Source organism: Silurus aristotelis (genome assembly GCF_946808225.1).
Source record: "Silurus aristotelis genome assembly, chromosome: 11".
Taxonomy (NCBI): Eukaryota; Metazoa; Chordata; class Actinopteri; order Siluriformes; family Siluridae; genus Silurus; species Silurus aristotelis.
The window spans coordinates 1,729,769-1,751,525 of record NC_139584.1 but is presented as its reverse complement, the minus strand read 5'-3'; the positions used below and the strand labels follow the sequence as shown (position 1 = coordinate 1,751,525).

Genomic DNA, 21,757 nt, shown 5'->3' with positions numbered 1-21,757 from the left:
CGTTATCAGACCACCATCACCTCCACAATCTGTACAAATATAGAGGTGGGAGATTTGTTGTTGATTTGAAGCAGGGAAGGTTGGAGACTTATTCCGGAGAATGAAAGGAATCCTGAACCAACAATTACAAACTGCAACACCGTGCAGTTCCGTCTGGACTGCGGCTCATTGGAACCCGACTTCAAGTGTTATTTAGAGAGCAAACAGTCGTCTGGACTGATATCTATTATGGAACAACCTGTCCAGACACCGCACCTCAATTTAACATTGTAAAAATGTTCCGTAGATTTTGTGGAGATTCATTCAGCCACAAGGATGTGTGTTAGTAAAGTCAGGTAGTGATGCAGGTGAGAAGTTGAGGAGGTTCTGGGGTGCAGTTGGAATTAACATTCATACATATTCAGCAGGGTTGGAGCTCTACAGTAGAAGATCAAGTGGACAGGTGAAGTGTCATGCCGGAACAGGGTTTGAGTCTCCTATTTCAAAGGGGGAATTTCATGCTACAACATCCAAAGGCATCCTAGACATTTGTGTGCCGCCGACTTTGTGTTAACAGTTTGGAGGGCAAAAAAGAAAAAACAGATGGCTGGAAAAAGGGCTGGTGTCCCAATACTTTTGAACAAAATCATTCGTCTGTGTTGAGTTCATGAATCTGTTCGGTCAGAAAAGTGGGGACTCGTTGTCCAACCCCTGATCCCACGCCGTGCTGAACAGGTTAATGATCGGGTTTATCAGGCGAGTCTCCTGCAAACATTCAATTCAACTCGTTTTTAATTGGAGGTCACTTTTAACATCGGACGCCGTCTCGAAGCAGATTTCCACAGATAAAGTGATTATACAATGTCCAAGTTTGTTCCTTATAACTGTAGGTTTGTCCCCAACGTGTTTTACCTGCAGAAGAAGCCAGGAGCGTGTGACTGTTCATATCTTCTGTAACAAAGGAAAACAGTCACCTGAATTATTTCAGGAATAAATTATAAAACGACAAAATGACGTATTCAGTTTGTCACGGTTTTATTCATCCTTGAACTTCTTGTTTTATTCTTTCTACACAATTTAGGCATTTAAACTGTAATAAGTTGAAGCCATCTGACCCTGATTTTTATTCTCACGGCTGGACCCGAACGCTCTTCTCAGGAACGAACTCGCAATGAAAGTCATTAATTACAGGAAGGAAAGAAAATAATTTATATTTATATTACGGAGAGACGAGTTCGAGGGAATCGTGTTGAGAGAGTGACAAGGTGATTTCACCTGCTGTCACTTCTCCTCACGTCTTATTGAAACTCCCACCTTTCCTCGTCCACACACACACGCGCACACACGCGCACACACGCACTGCGATTTTCCATGAATATCTTTATGCTGCCGAAGATGAAACCTGAGGACGGCAAGCGCTACGCCGGTTTTGCTACGAAATTACGTGGCAGTGACGAGGACACGTGGACACGCCGGGTTGTTACGTGCAAGTCAGGAATATTCACTGACCCACAGAGCCACAATAACTTAATGGGGGAGCGAGGGGGAGAATAGAGAGAAAGTGAGCGAGAGGGGGGATTAAGAAAGAGAGAAAAAGAGGGGGAAAGCGAGGAGAGAGAAAGAGAGAGAGAGAGAGAGAGAACTAATTGAAGCAAGATAGAAAGAAATTAAAGATTCAATGAATGAGATAGATTGAGAGACATAGGGCATGTAAGAAAAAGTGAGATTGAGAGATTACAGAAAAAGAAAATGTGTGTGAAAGAGAGAGAGAACAACCAAAAGAGGAAAAAAGAGAAAATAAAAAAGAGAAAGAGAACAATAGAGATAGTGAGTGAGAGAGGGGGCACAAATGAAAGATTGAGAGATAGAGAGAGAGAAAGAACAAATGAAAGCAAGATAGATTGAGAGATAAAGAGATTGAGAAACTGAGAAAAAGACAGATTAAGACAGATTAAGAGATACAGAATGGGAGAAAGATTGAGAGAGAGACAAAGAGAGAGAGAGAGATGTTGAGGCAAAGAAGCACAAAGTGGAGATTAAAAATGAAGTCATTCAGAAGCACAGATGCGAGTATTTTGTGATTATAGATGTCACACACACATACACACACTACAGACATGACATCATCCCTCTGTGTTTCTTGCTCCTCACTCTGAACGTGTTTGAGGTGGTATAGAAGAGCTCCGGCTCCTACACTGAGGGACGATGCCGGCACTTCAGGAAGACGTTCATGAAAATCGATCACGTTAGCGAACATCTGCAGGACAGCTAATGATGTCATCGAGCGCCGCCTCGCTCCCGAGCCGCTCCTGTGAGCGATCGACTCCCTGTGTACGTTTACATCTTTCTCAACCCTCCCCATCTCACTGTCCTTATCTACAGCCTATGTCTCGTATCTCACACTCACGTCTTACTGTTCTTCTGAAGACCTTCTGCTGACATGTTGGATGCCGCTACCTGTTCAATGCAGAATTGCCCACTAAATATAACACGTACCCTTACATCAGTTTTCCTTCTGGGGACCAGCCAGATGTTTTCATAAGGTTTAAATGCTCAGATATTCCTATCCGTGTGGGGACCGTTGGGTCCAACAAGACAAATGTCCTCACAATGTGAAACAAAAAAAGTCAGCTATCAATATCATTGAGGACATTTGTCTTGGACCAAACTGTCCCCACACAGTGTGTGTGTAAGGTCAAAAATGTCATATCTTTGTGAGGACCAGATCAATGTTGACAAGTCAGCAGCTTTATTAAAAAAAAAAGATCAATCAATAATAAAGGACAGAGGGTGGGGGCATTTTTTTTCCATCTTAGTGGGGACCCACATGCATAAAATCATAAATAGGTCAAAACTGGTCCCCACAAAGAAAACTGATTTTGTGTATATAAACACACATCTGTGTGTGTGTGTGTGTGTGTGTGTGTGTGTGTGTGTGTGTACACATGCATATACGTGTGTGTATCTATGCGTCTTTTTTAGTGGGGTTCAAACAAGTACATGAAAACTATTTTGACCTTGAGACGACCGGGTAACTCCCCCCCCCCAAATGTCGTACACCGCTAACATATAAACACGCGCACACACACATACAAATACACAAAAATACACAAACACAATATCCTAGTGGGGTGCAACATAAAATGTCCTCATCTACTAAAAATGATATTCATCTCCTTGTGGGGTCCCCATTACGATAGAGAATCTTCTAGAGATAGAGAACACGCACACACACACACTACACACAATATATCTATATCTTAGTAAGGTGCAACATAGAAAATAGGAAGTATAAATATCATTGTGGGGTCCCTACTGAGACAGAAACACACACATACACAACCATACAATATATTAGTAAAAAATGTCCTCACAAGGTCACAACTCCATGTGGGGTCCTCACTAAGACCGAGAATGTGTATGAACACACACACACACACACACACACACACACACACACACACACACACACACACAGCTAAGCAGTGAGGTCAGCTTGCCCTCCTGATGACATCACCTCCTCTAATACACTAATAACCTGCCAGCGTTTTATCCCCAGGTGTTTTATTTGAAGCTCCACTCCCTCGATTCCGTTCGATAATTCACACACACCATTTCGATTATCTATTACACTCATTCCTGAAGGTGACACAGCGCTTTTTTCTTTCTCGCTAGCGTCTCCGTTCTCTTTTTCAGAAGTGATGGAACTGGAGCTGATCCTGGACTCTGCTGTTGCTGCCTTCGTTCTTTGTTCCAGTGGCCATCTTGGGGGATCGAAGGGTGTGTCAGAGGGCTGTGTGTGTGTGTGTGTGTGTGTGTGTGGTTTGGCAGGGAGGGGTATGCTTACAGGAGCACCTTGTGTTTTTTCCCCCGTCCGAATGCTTATGAAGAATAAATGCAGTAAACGAGGCGAGGCCGGGCGGCTGGCACGCACAGCCTCATTACCAGTTGCAGGGTCGCTGCCGCACATCCGAACCGCCTAATAATACCCTAATAATATGTGCATCAGTCATGGAGAACCCTGGAGCTACTTCATAAAAACAAGCCCAGCCACTCCTCCATGGAGGAAACAGGTCACTGTGCACTCGCTCTCTTTTTCTCTCTCTCTCTCTCTCTCTCTCTCTCTCTCTCTCTCTCTCTCTCTCCCCCCCCCCCTCTCTCTCTCTCCATCTGTTCGGCTCGGCCTTGAAGGTGTTGTGCTATTGTTCTCGGCACAGTGCGCGGAGCGACACAAATCATTGTCTCGATCACAATAACGAGCTCTTTGCAGAACATTTCCCATGACCCGGTTCCAGATTCCGGCTCTGTGCGAGTGTAATAGGATGCTGATGGGAAGGAGAAAACCTCGGGGTGGGAGGGAGAGCAGACAAAACTCGAACCAGAGATACTTTAGCAGACAGAACAATGCCATGTTCGCTGTATAACACGATAGTGATTGTGTCGGGTAGGTGGTGTGTGTGTGTGTGTGTGTGTGTGTGTGTGTGTGTGTGTGTGTGTGTGTGTGTGTGGTCACGCTATATTACACCAAGGGACGATTTAGGGTAGTGTATTTGTCGAAGTGCCCATAAACTGGAGAACCCTGAGGAAACCTGTTCCATCATGGGGAGAACGTGGATGAACCCACACAAAGTGTGTGTACATATACATATAAAATGTTATACACACACATACACACAGTTTCTTACAAAAGTAAGTACACCACGCAAATTTCAGCAACTATTTTATTATATCATCTCATAAAATAAATCTAAATTTCTGCCAACAAAAGTAAGTACACCCTCAGTGAACACGTGTTCAAAATGCGAATCTTGTGTGTGAGCACATTGTTATTTGGCGCTGCTTTAATTCTCCTGGGTATGGAATTCATCAGAGGGATCCTCTTCCACTCCTCGATAATGACGTCACGGAGCTGCTGGATGTTACACACATGGAGCTTCTCCACCTTTCGCTTGAGGATCCCCACAGGTGCTCAATAGGGTTCAGGTCTGGAGATATACTTGGCCACTCCATCACCTTCACCTTCAACTTCAGCTTCCTCGGGAAGGCAGTTTTTATCTTGGTGGTGTGTTTGGGGTCGTTATTATGTTGGAAAACTGCCGTTCCACCCAGTTTCTGAAGAGACTTCATCATGTTCTGCTTCAGAATGTTACAATCCATGTTTCCCTCAATGAACCACAGCTCCTTAGTACCAGCAGCTCTCATGCAGCCCCAGACCATGATGCTACCACCACCATGCTTGACTGTAAGCAACACACAATTTTCTTGGTGCTCCTCACCATGGTGTCACCACACATGCTGGATATCATCTGAGCCAAACATGTTTATCTCTAACCTCATCAGACCACAGGACATGGTTCCAGTAATTCATGCTCTTGGACAGGTTTTCTTCAGCAAACTCGTCTGTTTAAAGCAGCTTCTGCAGCTGACGCACAGCACGAGGACTCGACTTCTCTGATGAACCCTTGCGAGATCTGTTCTGAGTGGAATCCGTCTCAGAAAACCTTTGTATGACCCTGACCACTGTACTGTAACTCAGTTTCAGGGTGATACTGAGCTTCTTACAGCCTCGACATCTTTGTTTAGAGCAACAATCCTAATTCTTAAATCTTTAGAGAGTCTTTACCATGAGGTCCATGTAGAACATCCAGTGGTCAGTATAAGAGAATTGGACTCAAAGCACCAAATTGTAACTGCTCTAATACAAGATACACACATTTGTATGGTTCTGACAAAAACATGACCATGATGAGTAGAACGTGGTTTTGTGAGATACTGTAAGTGCACACATATCGCACAAATTCCCACGACAAAACGGGTTTCCTCTGGGTTCTTCAGTTTCATCCCACCTTGCTAAAATAATAACATGGACAAATTGTGTCAACTAATTGCCCCTGGGTGTAAAATTGCGAGACCGTTCTGCCCTGTAACGGACCACCATGCCGTCCTGAGCATGAGACTGCACGAGAGTAACCTTCACATTACACTACAGGATCACACCTGTGTACCTTCTGAACACGATTCATCAAAAATACCTGCAAAACTCGAATTAACACCAATTACTGAATTACGCAAAAACTTTCCTGAGCAAGAAGGAAATATGCTTTATACAATATATAAACACACACACACACACACACACACACACACACACACACACACACACAAAAACACTGCGCTGATGAATAAAACACTGCAGGAAAACCAGGCCGAATCCTACAGCTACAGCAAAGCTATTAAATATTCATGTGTTCTATAACAAACTACTGCAAATAATTTATAGTTCAAAGCCTCTGACTGGGAAAACAGAAGCACACTGATTTATTATATGCTCACTCATTTATATGGATTTTATATAATGGTTCATAAGCAAAAACGGCCAAAACAATCAAACAAACAAAATGGGAACAGAGAAACAGACTGGAGCGGTGATCCGAGGAAACACGGATCCTGACTCACGTGTGTCCGAGTCAAATCGAGGACTATATTATATCAAATAATGTAACCATGAATTGGTCATTCTGGATAAATATACATCCTTTGGGATGAACTGGAACGTTGACTGCACCTTGGGCCTGATTTTTCTCACATTCATCCTTGAGGCTGAAAGAATCTCCACAAAATCTAGGAGAACATCTTCTCCGAAAAGTGAATTTTATAATAAAAGGAAAATAAGGGTTTATGTGGAATAAGATGGAATGGGATATAAAATATTGCCATAAATACAGCATCATTTCCCAAAAGCAGTTGAACATTTCAAGTTGTCAAACTGCTGAATGACAGAGTTAGAAGAACAAAAAAAACCTCATGCTCCTCCTCAGTAAAGCAGATCGGGACACGTTTCCAGGCCGTACCTCGTTAAAAGCGTATAAAAATACTCCCGCTTTCCAAACTGCGAGTTTGGAAAACATATTAGAGCTGAGGTTTATAGCAGCAGCTGTTTGCAATATTGCTCGATGAAGTAATATCGCGTCTCGGAGAGAATCGGAGCGCGAGCCGGAGAAGAAGTCGCGAGGCCGCGGCGTGTCGTGGCTTTCTGTTTACTGAAAAGCGCCGTGCCGAACGGGATTTGTAGACGGTTAGCTGTGGAAGGAATCCAAAGGCAAGCCTCCAGGCAAATAAATAATATGAAGTCATAACCACAGCTGTTATTCGCCTCCTTTATTTTTGTTTTGTTTTTCTGCCTCAATTATACCAGACGGAATATTTACCCTTTCGGTATCAGCGCTGCTCTTCTGAGATCCTCAGGTGGTGTGTTTGTGTCATGGAGATACACTTGACTCGAATGTTTCAAATGTCATACCGTGTTTATCTTCGGCGGATTTTTCGGCACGGAATTGATCGACATCGGATTAAGCCGTGTAATGGTGGTCTCTCGCACGCAAAACTGATCAGACGTGCATCGGATCATAACAAGGGCACTGATTATCAGATCCACAAATTGACCTTTCCTCCAAAAACCAACCAAAGAAACAGGTTGAGTTCATTATTGATGTAATTTGATAAAAGAATTTAAATAAATGCACTGGACAACAGGCCAGAAGCTACCATTAAAGAAGGACTATAAATAGAGTCATGACAACGTACACCGACGCACCACCTCCTACTTACAGATCTGCGTTTTTAAGAGGAAAACAAATATACATCTTTTAAAATTGAGTAATCGATTAAATTGGCACAAATTAAACAGATTAAATCAAATTTATTGAATTAAAACATTAAGGTAAATACTTTACATTTGTAAGATGCAGATGTTTATACAAGTGTATGTTTTTTACATTTAATATTAAATTAATTTTTTTTACAATTGTACATTATTTACTATAATTTTTTAAATATTTTTTATTTACCGTAATTTCCGGACTATTAAACGCACCCAAATATAAGCCACACCCACTGAATTTGACAAAGATGTTTATGTCTACACTGAAACTAATGAACTTTACACAGGCTTTAATGAAAGACAGTGTCTGTTACACGGCTTGTATCTAAACAGTAGCCTACCAAGAAAGTCATTGTTCACTGTCTTCCTCCTTCCTTTCACAACTATTTCTCTCGAGAGTTTATCTTTTGTCATCATTGTGCGTTTAAAAATCACCATCGGTGAATCTTTTCTCCCGATGCCGTGCAGCTCAGAACACAGGTGAAGTGTGTTTTCATGCCCGGTTGTTTTCAGCGTGACGAATGATTCACATTTCCTGTAGACAGTCCGAGTGAGCGGCAGGTCAAACTTCAGAGGAACATCATCCATATTTATGATGTGGTGCGGCCCGATTCAGTGGGAGCGCATCTGATTTAATATAAAGAGTTTCATTGGTTCACCTGAACCCGTTCTGCAATCTCATTGGTCTAATGTTCTGGGGTTCAGTTTTTTGGCATGAATTTTGTGAAACTGGGAAAAACCCGGGAAAAATCCATAAATTAGCCGCTTCAATGTTTAAGCCGCGGGGTTCAAAGCGTGGGGGAAAAAGTAGCGGCTTATAGTCCGGAAAATACGGTAACTTTTACTTATTTTAGCATGTTTTAAAAATTTTTTTAAATGTATTTGTTTGATTTATTTATAAATTGTCACAAATTTCTCCTTTAAAAGAGAAATTATTGAAGTCGTACATAAAACGCAGAAGAATCCACGTCTAGACGGTGGTAAACGCAGCCATGACAGGAAGTTGCTTCGATTTTACACATGCGCAGTACAAATTGTGTTTCTGGAGGCATACGATTGTCTCTGGATGCACTATGAAACTGTTCCTACATGACCACATGCACAAAGCCAGCTCCATGAAGATCTCATTTCCATGGGTTGAAGTGGAAGATCTCCTGCTGTAGAGCTCCAACCCTATTGAACACCTTTGGAATAAATATGAACGCTGACTGCACCCCAGACCTCCTCACCTCACCTACATCTAAAAGCTTTCTGGCTGAATAAATACAATTCTCCCACAAGCACACTAATATCTAGTAGGACATCTTCCCAGAAGAGTGAAGGTTATTATATTGTGAGGTGTCTACAAACTTTTGGCTATATAGTGTGGGAAAGAGAAGCCAAACAACTTTAAGAAGTTTGTAAGATGTCCATTTGATACGTGATGAAAAAATGCATCATATTTCACGTGTAAATAATACAAGGGAAAAAAGCACTCACCGTGTGGATGCAGAAAATCTCCTTATTGAGCAGCCAAGGCAGAGACAGCGTTCCCTCTCCACGGTAGCAAGACTTGATCCTCTCACGCATGGCCAAGTTGATCTGATGGAGGGTGAACAGACACAGCACGGTCTCACGAGGTGGATTTGCCCTATTCTTCTGGCCTTGCGAGAACACCACAAAGAGCACGTCCTCATCCTCGGACAGCCCCAGAGCCTGGGCAAGCGCTTTGCCCGGACGGTGCTTGTACGCGGCCTGGACCAGGCGATATTCCACGCCGTCCTTGGTGCAGCCGAGCGGAAACTCGACGTACGAGTAGAACTCTGTGTCATTGGAGCACATGCGGACGATCTTGGAGGTGAAGAATTTCTCCCCTGTGGCGTCCATTTGCGTGAGCTGAGTGTCGAGTTGCAGGGTGAGAAAGTAGATGTAGGTCCGACTGGCAAAACCATAGACGTAGTAGATGTCAAAGGCGGGATAAAGAGACAGCGTGTCTGACGGAATCTTGATCTGCGACGAGACAAACTCATCCTGGTACGCCAAACTGAACATGCTTGCACTCTCCTCGTCCTCCACCAGTTTGCGGCTGGACAACGTTGGAAAATATTCGGACTTGCCGTCGATGGCAGCACCGATGAACAAGCGCCCATCTCCCTTCTTTCTCTTCTTTTTTGGATCCTCCTCATCGCCCACTACTACGCCAGCCATGCCATCCGCCTCCCGAGCTCCTGAAAGGTAGTGTTCCTTGCGCAAGTGAGGCTCACCGAGCTTGAACAAGTCGCCCAGCCGAAGGAACTGGCACACTCCCTGCCAGATGGTCCCACAGGCGACAAGCCGGTTGCTAGTATAATCTATCAGCAGTAGCTTGTTGATGTTATCGGAAAATTCCAACTTGTTGGCGCACGACCGGACGCTGGGTGGTGGGTAACATTTGGAGTTGTCCTCGATTGGACCAGTCTGGTGTGAGCGGAGCTCGGTCAGGTTCCCAGACAGCTTGTAGATGTGATTCACAGCTCCTACGTACACTTCGCCGGTCTTGCGGTGGACAGTCAAGTGAGTCAACCTCGTGTCCTTCACTCGGAAGGTGGTCATTTCCGGAGGTTGCTCTGTCGGGGTCATCGGGAATGGAGCGACCATTCCTATGCCCAATACGACGAAATATGTCAGGAGCCACATCAGCATCATGGTTTCAAAGCTTTTCTTCTGTAGAGGAGGGATGAGACGGAGCTCCTTCCCTCAAAATTTTCACAGATTTACTTTATGTGGTGATTTCAGTAGTTCATGTCTAAAGGAGGAGAAAAAAACGAGATGGTTTGGTTAGTTTTAAAATGGAGTATGAGCTGAAAAGTGCAGGCAGGCATTATCTTTGGAAATGTAATTAAGCCAAGTTAGATTAGAAATTTTTATGGGGTGGCATAAGATTTATAAGGGGTGGCAACAATGAAGCAAGCATCCTCGCATGGTTCTTGTGGATTCCAGGAATTCTATACATATTCGGTGACAATCTAGTCTGTGCCATGGTAGAACTTACGTGACTTTTGATTATCTTCAGAGCTGAAAAACTCAGAAACTGGTAACACTACAATGCCAAACGCGCTGTTTAATGCGTCGTCGCTTGTCAAAGATTTGGACAATCCTGAAGACGCAAGCTACTGAACAACATACTTTTGAATATAGTTTAGAGTCACGCTGTTAGTCTTTAATACACGCCAAGATCACATCAAAAATAACTATAATAATATATAATATTCTTCCCTGTATTTTTATACAAATGCTTCGATTTGTTCAAAGAGCCAGACCGAGTCGTCCGTGATCAGTAATCCGGCAGGTTGCAGGGAATTTGATTCACTAAAATGATGCAGTTCATAACATTCATTTGATCGGACTTTACTGTAACACAAGGGTCGCTAAATTTATTTTTTCCTGTGCGGACCATAATTTTTTCTCTCTTTTATGAGGGTCTGTAACAGAATAATGCCATGGGCCGGAGTGACTACCAGTATTATTGTGGAGATTTTACTATGATTTTAAACGTATTTATTTTGCCTCCTAATGGTAGATTAGTTTATTATTTGGTTCTGCACCATATAGACAAATGAGCTTTACCTTTTAAACGCCAATTAAAATATTATTATTGTTATCATAATGACATTTTCTCATATTCATTGCTTTTGAAATCAAAACATTAGATATGCATCCTGTACGGTTGCTGGGTTACAGAGGAGGCAAAAGTACACACATCCTTTACTTAAGTAGAAGTACAGATACTCATGTTTTAAAATACTCGGGTAAAAGTTGAAGTACTGATTAAACTTTTTTACTCAACTGAAAGTAAAGTAGTCTTGGCTCTGACATGTACTTAAGTAAAAAGTTGTTTGTGTCGCCATTATGAGGGAAAAACCCACAAAACGCCACCTAGAGGGTTAATTGTGTAAAAAATGGCGGATTTTCTGTTTGATTTGAGACTTGGCGCAGAAATAAAACAAAAGTTTACTGCTTAAAAATATTTTTATCTGGAGCTTAATAATTTATTTTACATCTAAGTAAAGAAATGACGTCGTAGATAAATGTATTTTTTCCGAAGGTTTTAATTTCGCCTCTTTTATATTTAGAAAATTTTTTATGTATAAAATTTTTTTTTATAAAAATGGTAAAAACAGAAATGCTGAATTGATGGCGCGTTAATAACATTTAGTGCCGTTTACAATAATTTTAATTTTGACAGCCAAATATATATATATATAAATACAAAACAAATTAAACATGTTGTTACCTAATGAACTTATCCAGGCTGAAGATCCACATACAGAACACAAGCAGAGAAAAGATGATGATGATCAGGAATGTGTCTGATCTCAGTCATGTTCTCATCACTGACTCCCTCTGTCTCATCCACATTAACCCCAAACTTCTTACTGCCTTCTGCCTGCTGATTCTTATCTTCGTAAAGAGTGAGAGTCAGGACTTTATACACCAGCGGATTGAAAAAGACGCGCAGTAACAGGAAATCGGTTGTTCGGCTGAAATCGGCGCGCAGTGAAAAGAAAAAATATATTTCACCAAATTAATGGATTAAAATTAAAGTAAGAGCCGATTTTGAAAATGTAAGAAGTAAAAAGTACAGATATTTGTGTAAAAATTTAATGAGTAAAAGTAAAAAGTTGTCTAAAAAATAAAAAGTGGAGTAAAGTACTGATACCAGAAAAATCTACTTAAGTACAGTAACGAAGTATTTGTACTCCGTTACTTCCCTCCTCTGCTGGGTTATATAAGCTGGTTATATAAGCTATGTAAATAACTGAGGGTCGATCGATAGTGGACTTTACAGATAACGATGGCTATGTTGGATCGTGCATTTTTTACATGAATTCGATCAGAAATAACACTTCCTGTAAAATAGTACTGAATATGATAACAAAAAAAAAAAAAAACAGTAATGAATCATGAAAATGTGCTAAATGAAATAATATATTAATTAGTAAATATAATATATATAATAATAATATAGACATAATAAATGCTACATTTAATTTAGCACTCTCTATGCAGCACGCAGTTTCACATGTATACAAAACAAAACAAAAAAAAACCAGTTCATGGCATCAATAATTCGCCCTCTAGAGGCCGCTCTTGTAATGACACAGAACCGGAAAAACTATTGGTATGGATTTAAATGTTAAGAGGGCCATTCCAAATGTGAGGGTGGGTCGTAGTTTGGGGATCCTTGCTTTAATAGAAAGGCGAGAATTCTTGCCATTATTTACGAGTTTTATTTTATTTTTTTGTTCCAATGTCATCACATTGAAGCACCACTACTGTGGGGTGTGTCTGAGCAAAATTTGCTACAACAGCTGGGTCTTCGGGTACTAATAATATCTCAAAAATAATTCCTCCCAAAAATACTTCAAGAAAAATAGATGAGAAAAAGCAAAATAAAGTTTTTTTTTTTAAGTAAAACCACAATCAACCTGACAGCATACTCATGACAGTTTAGAGATGGTCTAAAAATCAATGGCAAAATCGGCCTTATTTATATACATTGTGCATTTCTTGATTACCAGTATAATTTGAAAACTCCAACTTTTTCTCCCCAATACTTTTTCTTAGGGTGGCAGTTGCCACCCAGTGCCATCCCGGTAGATCCGCCACCTGAGCTAAGGGAAAAAACATCTTACAGTGAGGAAAATAAGTATTTGAACACGCTGCTATTTTGCAAGTTCTCCCACTTAGAAATCATGGAGGGTCTGAAATTGTCATCGTAGGTGCATGTCCACTGTGAGAGACATAATCTAAAAAAAAAAATCCAGAAATCACAATATATGATTTTTAAACTATTTATTTGTATGATACAGCTGCAAATAAGTATTTGAACACCTGTATATCAGCTAGAATTCTGACCCTCAAAGACCTGTTAGTCTGCCTTTAAAATGTCCACCTCCACTACATTTATTATCCTAAATTAGATGCACCTGTTTGAGGTCGTTAGCTACATAAAGACACCTGTCCACCCCATACAATCAGTAAGAATCCAACTACTAACATGGCCAAGACTAAAGAGCTGTCCAAAGACACTAGAGACAAAATTGTACACCTCCACAAGGCTGGAAAGGGCTACGGGGAAATTGCCAAGCAGCTTGGTGAAAAAAGGTCCACTGTTGGAGCAATCATTAGAAAATGGAAGAAGCTAAACATGACTGTCAATCTCCCTCAGACTGGGGCTCCATGCAAGATCTCACCTCGTGGGGTCTCAATGATCCTAAGGAAGGTGAGAAATCAGCCCAAAACTACACAGGAGGAGCTGATCAATGACCTGAAAAGAGCTGGGACCACCGTTTCCAAGATTACTGTTGGTAATACACTAAGACGTCATGGTTTGAAATCATGCATGGCACGGAAGGTTCCCCTGCTTAAACCAACACATGTCCAGGCACGTCTTAAGTTTGCCAATGACCATTTGGATGATCCAGAGGAGTCATGGGAGAAAGTCATGTGGTCAGATGAGACCAAAATATAACTTTTGGGTCATAATTCCACTAAACGTGTTTGGAGGAAGAAGAATGATGAGTACCATCCCAAGAACACCATCCCTACTGTGAAGCATGGGGGTGGTAGCATCATGCTTTGGGGGTATTTTTCTGCACATGGGACAGGGCGACTGCACTGTATTAAGGAGAGGATGACCGGGGCCATGTATTGCGAGATTTTGGGGAACAACCTCCTTCCCTCAGTTAGAGCATTGAAGATGGGTCGAGGCTGGGTCTTCCAACATGACAATGACCCGAAGCACACAGCCAGGATAACCAAGGAGTGGCTCTGTAAGAAGCATATCAAGGTTCTGCCGTGGCCTAGCCAGTCTCCAGACCTAAACCCAATAGAGAATCTTTGGAGGGAGCTCAAACTCTGTGTTTCTCAGCAACAGGCCAGAAACCTGACTGATCTAGAGAAGATCTGTGTGGAGGAGTGGGCCAAAATCCCTCCTGCAGTGTGTGCAAACCTGGTGAAAAACTACAGGAAACGTTTGACCTCTGTAATTGCAAACAAAGGCTCCTGTACCAAATATTAACATTGACTTTCTCAGGTGTTCAAATACTTATTTGCAGCTGTATCATATAAATAAATAGTTAAAAAAATCATACATTGTGATTTCTGGATTTTTTTTTTAGATTATGTCTCTCACAGTGGACATGCACCTACGATGACAATTTCAGACCCCTCCATGATTTCTAAGTGGGAGAACTTGCAAAATAGCAGGGTGTTCAAATACTTATTTTCCTCACTGTATATCCCTGTTTTTATCAGATTTTCCAACACTTTAGCAGGAGTCACATTCAATCTGTTTTGCCTGCGGCCCACTTTGGTGGCAGCAATGCCTCGGAGTGGACAGCTGGGATTGGGGTAAGGGGGCCTCGAAGGGGGTGAGCGTATTGATCGACTGGCTTATGTTGATGCCAAGCTTAGTCACTCCCTCTCGTCGAACTCAAGGGATCGCTAATAAACCTTTCCAGGAATCACTACCACTAATCCACAGGACATTCGTTAATCAGTAGTGGGGGAACACGAACAAACTACACTCACTGGAAATTTATACTGTATTTTTCGCTAACAGGTCGCAGTATTTAGCGTAAGAGTCCTGGAGATCAAACCTTTTGCTTGCGAGTCTCCACTCTCTCAAGAGCACAGAGGCAGAAATGAAAGCTTTCCTCACCTACTCGCTTTTTTATCGGTTTCTCACACACTGTTACTCGGTCACTCCCTCTTTGTCTGTCGTTCTCATCTTTTTTTCTTCCCTCCGTCTCTCACCATCTTTGTCTGTGTTATTTTTCTCTCTCTCAGTAGGGAGAGTTAGGGAGGGTCAAGCTGAGCTCACACGGAGTATGAGCCTTTCCGCAAACCTCGGATTCAAACAGTTTGAGGTTTCAGAAGGACTTTTCTGCAGCTGGCAGCACCCCCTTATCCAGCCTTCGATTCGGGCCGGCGAGACTCAAACCCACGCCATTGCCAAGTCATTTGGTTTTAGTTCTAACGTTCCTTCCACAAGGTGAAGTAAATCAAAGACGGCAGATGCTGGCAGCGCGAATGAATTCCAGCCCCGCAAGATCCTATCAGAGGCTGCTCTCGCCTCGGCCACAATTTTTTTCCGCCCAGGCTTTATAAATAGTCTGAAGAAAAAAACGCAATTCGATTATTCCACCGATTCTACACGCTAACGTGATGGGGGGGGCGTTCGGTTAGAAAATTGCCGGGGCGCTAATCAGGATAATGCGCCGCTGGCCTTTAGAGCGCTAATAAACCCTAATTAATCCAAAAACAACACTCTTATGGGCTCGCGTTCCTGTAATTTAGACGGGCAAATAGTCCAAGAGAAATGGTTCAGCACCAAAGCATGGCCAACCACTTTTGGTTAGTTTGGAGTCTGAGTTAATTGGACATTGTAATCCAGTGATGGATCATAACGTGTTTCCCGAGGAGCGCGAAGACGCTGTCGAGCAGCAATCAAGGTGATTTGATTAGCACAGTGGTGGCGCATGCTGGTGCCAGGCAGAGAACGCAAAATCGCCAAAACTTCGCCACTTCTTTCCCAAACCGGCAACGACAGGCGGAATTTAATAAATCTTAAATCTCAAAGACCCCCCCCCCCCCCATCCTAATAAGACTATTAGCACCATTCTGTGTTGTGCATCTAGTTTACATGAAGTTGAAAGTCGCTCGCTGGGTGGTGCACTTGTTTAATTAAATCTAAAAAAGAAAACACTAATTGCTCAAATATTAAGTCATTACACATTTCTAAACTCTTATTAGGAAACCGAAATAAAATGTGATGAAACCAGTTGTGAAAAATAAATAAATAAATAAACACTTGTATCACAAATACAACTGTTTTTTTTTTTTTTGGACAAATGTCCCCCCACCCCCATTGTCTTACCCAGAAGATCTCACCAGCCTGGGCCGATTTAGCTGCTACTCGATCTTCTCCAGCTATCAATCACCAGAAGAAAGAAACGAAGACGGCGAACACTAAAACCGAGCCCACAAGTACTAGGCTACATTAAAAGCCATCACATATTACAGGCTCATGTTCAGACCTAGCGTCGCGTCGAGGCCATTAGATACGTTAATATATCACGAGTACGTTGGAAATATTACTACGGTTCACGACACCTGTCATACACATCCATAAAAACAACCAGGAAGAAGCGGGAGCAGGAAAAAAAAAAAAAAACACAAACACCTCAAGAGTGCGAGAGAAAGATCATCTAATCAAGGACTCCAAAACACCAGTCTCTTCACACCACTTTGTAATGAGGGTCAACAGCACTTGATTAGAAAGAAGGTGGGGGATGGGGGGAGGGGTTGGGGATGATAGTACAAGAAAGAACGAAAGAACGAAAGAACGAAAGTAAGAAAGAAAGAAAGAAAGAAAGAAAGAAAGAAAGAAAGAAAGAAAGAAAGAAAGAAAGAAAGAAACACTTCTTATGGGATTAGGAAGCAAGTCTCGCTTTTACACGCTTGTGCACACACCGATTACACACAAATACCAATTGTGCAGAATACCAAAAAAAAGATATCTGGAGAAGCCCATGTTTGAAGTTGGGGTATTATCATGGATTTGTCCAATTCAGTTAAAGAGTTTCCAACAGTGATGGGCCTTTAATCTGGCGTGCCGTGGCAGATGGAGACCCTGTCTTCCCAAACGCCAAATCTGGCCAATTGTCTTCTCATGAGAATAACAGGGGGACAACATGTCCAACTCAATCCTCCAGGTGGCAGATCCTTCGGGTGGTACGTGCCACAGCTGGTATTTGAACCTGAAATCAGTGTAGCATGTCCTTGGCATGTGTTCAGACGTATCCCTTTAAGACCTTAACCTCAAGCCTGCCGCTGTTTATTCCCGGTATGACGTGACGTGACGTGACGTGACGACTCGTTCGCCCCCTTCAAGGTGAACCTACGCTTTCGCCTCTAAATGTCCTTTTCGTCCCGTACGCTGAGGAAACAGCGGTGGACTAAATGCAATTCTTTACTGTACTTAAGTAGCTTTTATTACCCTCTAAATTCACTACGTTTCAAAGTCAAAGTACATTTTGTGAAATCAGTCGTTCCTTTTTTATTTATGAGCAGATAAAAAAAAAGAATTTAACTGGTCAAACACGCAGCAAGTCACCAATCACGCGTGGATTTTTTCCTTTGTAGAAGGTTTCGGGCTCATTTGACATAATTGTGACAAAAATAATAACAACAGGAACATTATGACCATAATAAACGTTGTACTTTGGAGACTTAAGTACCTTTAAAGCAAATAGTTTCGTACTTTTATTCAAGTGACAGTTTAAAAGGAGTCACATTTGATCTCTACTTGAACTCAACTACACGGTACTTCGTCCACCGCTGGTTTACACGCAACCAGACGACATTTTCATCATTCTGGATACATCTGGTGAGGTTGCAGAGCAGATCTCGTTCCATTCATCCAAAACAAACAGGATATATTCTGTAGAAGATCTTCGTTTACACGGCCGGCCTGTGGAAACCGAGCCAAAGTTATGAGCGAGGAGGGATCAGGGTTTAGTGTCAACATTACCATAACAATTAGTGGCGTGTGAGTCCAGGCAGCAGGTTTGGCTGTTTAGTTGTTAACGAGCTTTCGATTGTTTCCATCTCGACAAAAAAAAAAACTCCATCCAAGTGCGATTTTTTTGTTTTTTTGCCCGCTGACAGAAACCAACGTTAGAAACACAATGTTGAGGAAATAACACAAGAAACACAGGTTTGTGTTTTCAATAATCCGATCTGAACGTTAGAGCGGCTGAACACTGGGCTGAGGGTCGATTCCTTTCCTTCATCTGCATTTAAATGTTCGTTTGATTTCGATCCAACCTCCAACGATTTAAATAGATTCAGAACATCGTGTTCCTACTGGAGCACCATCAAGGAGCATGTGAAAATAGTCGGATACCGAAACAAAGTTTTATGTACACTGGTGCATCTTTTGGGAAGATGTTCCACTAGATTTTGTGGAGATTCTAAGGTAAGTCAGGTGCTGATTCATGCTCATGTAAATGCACAAGATCTTTCACTCCACCCATGGAAAGCAGGACTTGTGTCTCCTAGTTCAAGTGATCAAAGAATTTCATGCAGCATCCAAAAAAACCTTGTGCCTTCAACAGTTTGTAGAAGAATCACATATGTCTGAAAAATTCACGTGTCTCAATACTTTTGCCATTTGGTGCATCGTTTTCTGCTCTAATGACCAGCAGATGATGAAGTGTCATGTAAATGCAGATGATTGTAATCTCTGCTGTGTTTTTACACCTGGACATGCCTCAGCGAAATCTGCAAAGCTGAGCCTGGTGTTTAAAACAAAACAAACAAAAAACATTGTTTCTGCAGTCCCCCGTCTCCGTATCATGACGTCTACATGTCTAAAACTGATGCCACGGCTGACAGACGTACAATTTTCATAAAGCTCTCTTTCACTATCTGTAGACAGAGATGACGGGGTTGAAAACTACATCTCAGCACTGATGCACGGCTCGGGGATTGATGGGAACTGGAACGGCATGGCACATTCTCCACATAATCATCACAATTCTTCTCTCATGGCTATTTCGTTTCGATGCAAACTTTCACACAGACCAAAATAAACCCGAAAAAACAGAAAGGCAAAAAATTTGATCCTGAAAAGGTTCCACTTATAGTTTTTCGGGTGATGAGTTACAGTTTGGTGAGACGCTCGGGTTCGAGCGAGCCAAAGAGGGTCATAGCCTTCGTATCGAGTCGAGTCTAGAACTCGTGTAACGTGGATCCTGTGACAGAAGAAACAATAGTCCTCGGCACGGTGAAGCAGAAGGGTCACGAGAGGCCGGCGAGGGAAATCACTTCGAGCTCTCGGATAGCTTCCTCTTCTCTGTTATCCTAGTGTTGGGTGTCATCCTGCAGGAGGCCGGGGGTCAGACCTTCAATTTCACTCTCTCCGTCATCCCTCAAACGAGCAACAGGAACCGAGTGGCTCTGCAGGCCCTGTTTTCAGGAGCTGATGTGTTCATTTGAACTTGTTGTCCAGCACTGACTGTGCTCAGGACCATGGCGGACATTGAGTCTCACAATAACGCTGATAGGACATGGACAACTCTTACATGTGATGGAAAATGGCTTTCATTGGTGTTACAATCATATCTAATGGGAGCTCAGTAGGTAAGATACAAGACTTCTGATCGAAAGGTCATGAGATCAAATCCCAGCACCACCAAACTTGGAGAAACGCCCAGAATTGATGTATTGTAGAACTGAGATAACGTTGCTCAGGATAAGGCCACCACCGTTAAGACAATATACTCCTAAAACACAGCTATCCATCTAACGCTTTCATTTAAACAAGTCTGAAAAAGTATTTCCACAACAATCCTCACAATCTCACCAAAATATGGCATTTTTCCACCGTATCACTCGCCCTTACATGACCCTGGTACTCAATTACACCACGGGTCTCTTAGTAACAGAAATGACATCATTCAACATCATGAAGTCCAGACCCCAGGGGTGTAACGATACACAAAATCCGGGACGTGCCTCGTTTTTAAGTCCCGGTTCACCTTAATTACGGTATGGTTATGTGGGAAAAATGAAAAACACGCGAAAAAAAATTGCCCATTTTTTATTTTTTTTTTATTTACGTCGTTTATTATTAATAACATTTGCGAACATCAACTGTTGAAAACAATTTCAAATAAAATGCCTGGTTAAAAAAATTAAACAAACATGAAATAAATCGGATTAATGCAATACAGACGCTCCTCCTTTACAGACATTCACGGATACGAACAAACATGCCCTTAAATTTGTTCGGAGTCGATAACAATTCTAAACGCAGGAGAGTCGTCGCGAGCCGGTCGTCGACCGCAACGAGTATCTTTTTTTTATTATTATTACGTTTTATTATTTTTTTATTACTTAATAAAGTATTGCATAAAGTATTTCGATTATTCCGATTTGTTTTAGTATATTTGTTTATTTGATAGTATTTATAGCTCTTACATCATTAGGAGATTTGCGTAGTCAATAACGAACACGAACAAATTCATGGCACGAACGATCGTTCAGAACGTAACTCGTTTGTAAGTTGGGGAGCGTCTGTACACTTATTATTGATTTAATTGAGTATAGATCCATAATCACAGGTGGAGAGTAAAGATTAATGTAAAGTTACTGTAATTAAGTCGTTTTTTCTGTACTTCTACTTAGTAGTTTTTTAATAAAAAATAGTATGTTTTGTTTGAAGTTTTTACTTGACTGCATAAATTTATTAATTAATTAAAAAGGGCAAAAATAAATAAATAAATAAATCGTGCCTCGGAAACTACTGCGCTGACTCATAGGAGGAAGAACAAACACACTAAATTTACGACAGACGGCAGCGATGCGGTGATGCAGACCAGCCGAAAGCGAAATCCCGTCGAATCAAAAGTTGTTTCACGCGTGCGCTCGCTGTTTTGCTAAATTGAATTAAATTAATAGTACTTTTATATTTCCTGTATATAGAATATTTTATTGCTCTTTTCACCTCTGTCCATAACACTACACAGTGACGCTGCGCTATTTGATCCGCACCGGAAACACGATCTGTACTGCGCACGCACAAAATGCGCTTCGTCATCGCTAAGATTTTTACGACAGTCTAGCGATACGAATATTTACTCCATTTATTCAATACGATAAAAAATTGGATTACATTCATTCGATTTGTTCTATTTTTAGATATTTTTTTTTTTACCAGTGTGAAAGAGACTAAACTAAATTGCGGTCCACCACTTAAGTTTGTGAGGAACCTCAGATTGTGACCATGTTCCTCAAGTAAGTCTGGCACCGAAACGGGTCTGTAGAAATACGTGTACCGTTACACCCCTACCAGACTATACATCATATCAGACTGCGTCTCCGTTACACTAAACACAATGCAAAACTGGAACTCCAAAGACAAATACCAATGATGATCATCCATTTTAAATAAAAAAAAACGAGGACCACCATTTTCCATGAAGAACCCGCAATCAGCTGAAGCCTTTGCCATGATCAAGCAAGAAGGTCCTTATCGCTTCCATCAGCATGTGCCGAGCTCGGGAGCGTAACCTTTTCCTGCTGTAT

At 41.8% G+C, this 21,757-nt stretch overlaps 1 protein-coding gene across 1 annotated transcript in view; it reads right to left on the bottom strand.

Annotated features, from left to right (window-relative positions):
* The window catches only part of plxna3 (plexin A3), a 171,513-nt gene that overhangs the window by 144,322 nt on the left and 5,434 nt on the right, over positions 1 to 21,757 (bottom strand). Inside the window, exon 2 of the mRNA XM_083554849.1 lies at positions 9,119 to 10,403. Coding sequence (XP_083410975.1) covers positions 9,119 to 10,303 — 1,185 coding nt within the window. The 5' untranslated portion in view covers positions 10,304 to 10,403. The remainder of the gene's footprint in view (positions 1 to 9,118; positions 10,404 to 21,757) is intronic.